The sequence below is a fragment of the Montipora foliosa genome, chromosome 10 (genome assembly GCF_036669935.1).
Source record: "Montipora foliosa isolate CH-2021 chromosome 10, ASM3666993v2, whole genome shotgun sequence".
NCBI lineage: Eukaryota > Metazoa > Cnidaria > Anthozoa > Scleractinia > Acroporidae > Montipora > Montipora foliosa.
In genome coordinates, this window is record NC_090878.1 from 32200450 (window position 1) to 32207949 (window position 7500).

The 7500-nt window shown below is 38.7% G+C and overlaps 1 protein-coding gene across 3 annotated transcripts in view; it reads right to left on the reverse strand.

Annotated features, from left to right (window-relative positions):
- Window positions 1–7500, reverse strand: part of LOC137974381 (zinc finger protein 665-like) — a 21907-nt gene that overhangs the window by 9610 nt on the left and 4797 nt on the right. Inside the window, exon 2 of one of the 3 annotated variants that reach the window (XM_068821328.1) lies at window positions 7383–7500. This exon is cut by the window's right edge and continues 607 nt beyond it. In XM_068821328.1, coding sequence (XP_068677429.1) covers window positions 7383–7500 — 118 coding nt within the window. Of the gene's footprint in view, window positions 1–2272; window positions 2332–7382 lie in introns of those variants that run through there. The other 2 variants (XM_068821330.1, XM_068821329.1) reach the window with 2 other exon arrangements.

Below are 7500 nucleotides of genomic sequence, written 5' to 3' on the forward strand. Positions count from 1 at the left end.
CCCTACTCCAAAATAGAGCAAATACCTGTAGTGTAAAAATGGACAAGATATCCAGCTGCAACATTTTCGTAAATTGTTGTAAAAAATGTAGTCTTGAGGAGACCTTTCAAACTAATTCTGGCACAAAGATTTCGAACACTTAACTTATGTCCTAAGTTTGCTCTTGAAGGTAAATAAACTGGAATATGCCCTGTGATGATGCAGCAATTGAAAAGTTAACATCACCCCAGATTCATTAACGCTAAGTATGAGATGTACTGACTCTAACATGCGGGCTAACTTTTCGACTACTAAGGTTTTGTTAACTTAAACTACATGTATCAAGTCTTTTAAGGTACACAGTACCATTTCTTGAGCCCTACATGTAGTATGCTTTAAGGGCTTATTCTAGGAATTTCTGTATATAAAAAGAAAATATCAGAGTTACCAGTACATGTAATTCTTTCTACTTGATAATCTCATCACCGCTTACATCTCCTGCTTAAGACATGCTGTGGACTGTTTCACACACTCAGTGTCTTCAAGGGAAGGAAGTGGAAACCCCATTTCACAATATTACACAGAGGACGTATAGTACATCATTTGTAGAATTGGTTTCCATAAAACTTTCATTCAACCTTTTTGGAGAATGAAGCTGTGATCAACAGTAGTGCAAACACACTTTGAAGTTGATCAACAGTCAATTGTAGGTGTTCACTTTGAACTACCTGTAATCCTTGCTTTACTAACTTTTAGTGTATATAATTTACCTTAATAGTTTGTTTAATACTTGTTAGTACATAAGAAAAAATACATGCTCTGATTGACTACTGAAACTTTGAATATCTTTTGTTATTAAAAACTGAGCTACGGATATCAGATTTCCAGCATTTTCATTGGCTTGCCGGACACAGGCTATCAGTTCATATACCTGCTCTACCTAATATGGTCAAGGAACATGTCAACAATAAAGTGAGCTGAAAACACTTTTGCAGCCCTGAGGAAAATGGCAGACAAAAGCCGTTTTGGACTCGAATTGACAGAGGCAGAAATCGATGCTTTACTTGACAACATTGTTGATCCTGGAGTTTTTAATTAAACAATTATTCTACTCTGGATTGCTGAGGCACATTAGCTAGCTATCACTTCAATAATTATTGTTAAGTATTCACCTCTGCACAACTCTAGTGGGATTTGCGTCTCTCTGTTTTAGTATATACTGAAACAACTATTCACAACTAGTCACCAACACTGAGGTTATTAACAATTAGACCTGTAGCCCGCAATGGCTACGGATCAATAGCCAATGAGGCGAAGCAGAATGGGTTATTGACCCGTGGCCCTTGAGGGCAAAGGGTCTAATTGTTTTAGTATCACCCAACTAGTCGGACAGAAAAGGCAATAACAAAGTTAGCTAATGCAAGTTGAAGAAAATACATAATATTCATTTGGGAATAAAATGAAAGAAAGCGTGACGCTTTTTGCTACTCGAGGATTATTACTAATAGTCCTCCAGTAGCATAGCCAATCAAAATGCAGGATTTGCATTAGTCCACTAGTTGGGTGATACTAATTGTTAATATTATTATTTTGCTGGATGCGTCTACTTTTCTGAGGTAAATAATTTCAGTTTTTCTGCTGACCACTAGCCATTCAAACCCATGGCCAACTCTACTGATGTGTTCACTTTATTTGAACGACTCAGCATACAATAGATGTTATTGATATAAAAACAATTTGCGGAGTATTGTAATAACACTGATAAACAGTATTTAAGTCTAAGTACTGATAAAGGTTCTTGTCGCAATCATTGAAGAATGCTACCCGTTTTAAAACGAGCCCGCAGTCTGAAAGTGTCAGACACTGGTCACGGAAATGGATTCAAGACGGCTTTTATTGACTATTTGTAGCTGTCTAAACAAAGATAGCGGCTAAACTTCAGAATACCCGGCCACTTAATTGCATTTCACTGAATAAGAATAGGCTCTTGTATTAAGTCTCGTTCTTCAAAAGATGCCGCATAGGGAAAACAATAGTGGTTAGCTGTGGCCGGGTATTCTGAAGTTGCAAGATAGCATTGCAGGCATAGAATATTTAGCGAAGATCGACACGAAACTGAAAAAATCATCGGACTGCAGCCGGACACGGTGCATTTTCAAAAATTCTGTCATACCTTGCTGCACGACATCTAGATGCATCTAGACACCGACATTTTCCGAGATGGAGGAGACAGGCCCACAAATCTTTCAAAAGACTGATCTCTCACGTAAAATGCAGTAAACAACTTCCTTACCTTTTTTAAGATAGTGCTCACAACAGCGCTCAACACTCCTGAACACACTCCTCTTCTTTGCAATCTTGACCAGCGGACTTCACAGAATTTAGACGGGTGTCATGTTTGCGCTAATGAAATGAATACATGTAATGATGGGAATGTGGAAGTATAGGAATACAAGTCGCTTGGCAACGGGAGGAAGGACTCTGATTTTTCAGTTGTCCCTTCGCCCGTTGCCAAGCGACTTGAATGAAATGAATGTATATTTGAATAGTTGTTTAAAGAAAAAAAAAACAGCAGTAGACTAGCAACCTTTTTGGCATTATTATGGTGCTCAAGCAAGAATTCCAGGTTTTTAGTTCCGTGACGTCACCTAGCGTGACACCACCATACAAAGCCATTTGGTTGGAAAAAAAAGAAAGTCTCTCGCTACAAATCTCGTTTGACTCGTTCAAGAATATTCGGAGATGTGTTCATTCGAATGTATTTTGACCACTATCCAATGCGTTGCGACGAAAAATGTGTTCTCGTTCGTTCGCTTTAGCCTCACTCGCTGAGGCAGCAATTGTAGCTCTACCAATGTTATTTATTTGTAATCTTGCAAAGAGTATTTGAACATTTTATGTATATGAATTTATCATTATTATTATTATTATTATTATTATTATTATTATTATTATTATTGTTGTTGTTGTTGTTGTCGTTAATATTTTATCATAACTGATTTAGTCAGCCCAACTGGATCTGACTAGTCTTTTGTGAACTTAAAGTATTCCTCATAATCTAAATGACATCAGCCACATACAGCACATATAGCACTCGATGAGTGACCAATAAGACCGACGAGAGGATAACAACAATCTACACGAGACATGCGAGGTCCTTATTCTGTTTATGAGCTTCCTTATTCTGTTTATGAGCAAGCCTTAAAGCACGTCGTTGTACCGTGACAATCTCATTAGCAAGGTAAACTTAGCATATTCAAGGAGAAGTCTTGGAAAGGATTTGTAGATCAAGAGAAAAAGTGTTCATACTAACTATTCAGACAGTTCGTTTTGTAAGTCCCAAGACCGTCTTGGCTCATCCTCGGTGCAAAAACCTGTGAAAATCACAGATGACGTGACACAAAGGAAAACAAAAGAGTAAAAAAAAAAAACATCAAACAATAACCTAACCCTACGAAAAGTTAACAAAACAAAGAAAAAGTTTCCCAGGTTTTTACACTGAGGTAAACCCACCTTACTTGACTTTGTTCGCTCTAACGTACACTGATTTGTCTGCTCCACGTTAGGTCATAGTAACACAAGAGTCCTTGAAAGTGATTTAACAGTTTCAAAGATGTTGGTATTGACCTCAAGCGCAGGAATCTCTACCATTGCTTTTCTGCGGAAATCTATTCGGAGTTGCTTGCACTTAAGTGTGTTCAGTTTGAATTTGTTGGCGTTTAACCAGTTTACGATATGCTCCACTGTGGCTTGTAAATTACTTCCGCCAAACTTTGGAACAATTTCCGTGACCGTTGTATCACCAGCAAATTTCCACATGGCCGATAGAAAGTTGTCCGTAGTAGTGATGAGGTCATTTATCATGACCATAAAGAGCCACAGACCAATGCGGGTACCCTGTGGAATCCCGGTAGGGACTGGGGTGAACTCTGAAAAACAGTCAGACTCTAAGTCAGAGCCGAGCTTGACAAATTGGGATCCCTCACGTAGAAAGTCCGCAAGCCAGTTGACAACGGTGGGTTTAACTCCTAGACTATAAAATTTGACGACCAGTAAATTATGGTCTACAAGATCAAAAGCCTTTCTTTAGTCTAGGAGAGCTGCCATGACATTGTAGCCAGTCCTATCTGTTGCTTCAAGCCAGTGGTGCAGCATAGAAATGATTGCGAACGTGGTGCAAGAATTAGGTATAAACCCAAACTGGTTAGGATCCATGCACTCCAGCATCACAGGTTTGAGTTCTTTATCAATAACAAACCCCTCGGCAACTTTGGACAACGTGGAAGTTAGAGATACGGGCCTCAGATCGTTGTTGAAATCTTCGATAGAGGTGCCTTTTGGGACTAGTGGAAAGACCACCATGTAGACCTCAGTCAATTATCTTCTGTCTCATTCTTTTTCACTGCATATTTTGAAAGAAAAGCATAGACCATTTGGGTTTTTCCGATCAATCAGCTTCTTGGTGGTAAAAGTGAAAAACAGTTAGCTAAGGTGCTAAGAATGCTTTAGTTTGTATCGTTTTGAAGCTTTAAAATGCACCGCTATTTCGGTTCAGATTCCTTGTATTTTTTTTCAAACGCAGAGCAAACCGATGTTTGTTTTCCGATTTTGTCTGCACCTTGTCACGGAACGAGCAGTAAATCTGTCACGTAATCCAGTATTGTAACCCAATCTGACTTCAAAAACCGTTCGTACAACATTCCTTATTGTGCTCGTAATACAAAAGTGTAAAATCATTAAGAGAGAAAGAGCGCACAGCCACTCACGAATAGAAAAAGCTAATCGCGCTAAGTGGCTGTGCCGCGAGGAAGAGTAACTGGATATCAAAGTTAAACTGAAAAAAAAAAATAATAAGTTGAAAAAAAATATATATATTTAGGCTGTAATAAATAAACTAATATACAGACGAACAAACAAAGAAGCAAGACAAAACAACGGCTGTACACACAATTAAACTGCATATAAAGCACACCAATCAATATTTGGAGATGACAGATTCCTTTAACAGCTATTTAAAGCGAGAACGACTCGCTGATTTTATATCTTCTTCAATAGCATTCCAGAGTCTCGCCCCATTGAAATGGATATTAAATTTTCCATAATTAGTTCTGGCTTTCGGTAAATAATAAGACTTCTTGGAGGCCAGTCTGGTTGCATATAGTGGTGTACTTTATTAGTGCTTTTCAAGAAATAATTTAAAGTACTTGGAAGTCTATTAGAACAGTAGTCATGCATAAAGAGAGCACTGTCTAAATATATTAAATTCCTTAATTTAAGTAGCCCCAGCTTGCGATAGAGGAGACAAGACTGAGGAAGAAAGGAAGAAAGGTTATTATTCCAACTGCTTTTTTCTGTAAAGTAATAACAGGCTGTAGAGAAGTTGGATATGTGTTCCCCCAGTAAATTAAGCTATAAGTTAAAAAAGGATAAAGAAGTGTGTAGTATAACTAAATCTTCTGCTAAATCTTCTCCAGGTTTCATCTCAACTAATGTATTGCTGTCTATTACTAAATTTAGTTTCCTTCGGTAAATACCCATACCAGATGGAAAAGAACAACCAGTGATTTAGCTAGAGTTACCGTTTTCAAGACTAAATCCGTGCACAACACCACCACTTTTGAGAAGCAGAGTTGGCGCAGTGGAGAGAACACTCGCTTCCCACCAATTTGGCCCAGGTTCGTTTCCCGGACCTGACCTAAGTGGGTTGAGTTTGTGTTGGTTCTCTTCTCTGCTTCGAGGGTTTTTCTCCTGGTTGTCTGGTTTTCCTCCCTCAGCAAAAACCAGCATACGGCTGATTCCAGCTGGCTGTAAGCTGTGCTCCAAAATCATGCATGGACCGTATAGCGACGGCCAGAGGTGCAACAATATACTTTCGGCTCGACCTTGTTGAGCTGCGTCATTGCTGTACTTTGTGACGACGATTATTTCTGTGACGATATTGCATTGTTAGTAGGAGCCAGTCAGATCTTTCTATTTACATGTGCTCGATTTAGCTTATTATTGTCTCTGGTCTTGGACATGACTGCTTTGTAAGTTTATAGTTCGGTCATTAAACTTCGCTTATTATTCAGTGTCTCTGGTCTTGGACATGACCGCTTGTAAGTCTATAGTTCGGTCAGTAAACCGGTTGAGTTTATGTACTTTGAGTCCTCACTTTTCAATTACCACTAGTACATCGTTTTCCCTGTCATGCAACGCAACGTTTTTATTCTAAACCGTTCAATGAAAAAGGCCACGAAAACGCAATGTTATAAAGTTAGACTAATACATAAACAACGAAGTCTCAATGCTGTGTGGTACACCATTTTTTAAAGTCATTCGCCAAAATGTCTAACGCAAATTTTACGAGGTTTTTTACACGATTTTTGTACGGAGGCGCCACGTGGTAGAGCAATATGGGCGCCCGAAATCAACAAAGACGTTCGCAATTCGCTTCGCTATGAAAACGCGTTCTTTTCACTCATGAATTGGTACGAACATACGCATCAACACAATCTCTTAAGACTTGAAACGTTTCAACTGTTGAATGTTAAAAGAAGAGACATTTTCCTCCAACCAAACAGCTACATGTACTATTTTGGCAATGTCATGGTACCATGTGAAACATCAAGAAGCGCTTAACAAGATGCACTCATTTATGTGGCGGCAACAAAACAGCGATGTAAAAACACGCTATACTTTTCTTTAAACGCTTACATCTCAAAGAGGGTTCATACATGTACCTACCTTCACAACTGGAAAATTTTAAGCTAGCCCCGAATCTGCTCCAGAGATTTCTTTTTTAACTTTGCGAAAAGTTTTATCTTCGCTTGCTAATCACTGTCCAGCTATAAAAAGAGGAGATCACCGAGTTTTTTTTTGAAATATAACCGTCTAAATAAGAAATTTATGGTGTTTTTACATCGCTGTTTTGTTGCCACGGTGACTTATTGCGTCACATGCAGTTGCATCTTGTTGAGAAATTCTTGTTGTTTTATTTGGTACCAAAACATTCCCGTTGCACGAAAAAGTGTTGTAGAATTTATCCTTTGAATAAGATAAAAGACTCTTTCAAGCCACGTTATATAAATTTCCGTTTCCTCCCTTTAACTTTTCTTTTTTACCGCCAAAACAAAACAAAATGATCAAGAAAGCCACCCAACTACTAGTTCAAGTTGTTGGCTCCTCAAAGGTCATATGATTTTGGTAATGTGCAAGAAGAAGCTCCTCGCTGATCAACTCCTCCTGGCAAAGCCAACAGCTGTGTTTTAATCCCTGGTTAGAACTATGATCTTGCCAAGTGCATGGGTAAGGAATCTCCACTTCATCTTGATTTGAAGTTGCAGAACCTTCTTGTGCTTTTTCATGTTTCCTCACAGTTTTTCTGTTCCGGAAAGACCTTCCAGTTGGCTGACCTTTAGAACGCTTCTCTCCAGTATGTACTCTTTCATGTGTCCTCAAATGTTCTGCTTGGCTAAAACACCTTCCACATTGTTTGCATTTAAAAGGCTTCTCTCCAGTATGTACTCTTTCGTGCACCCT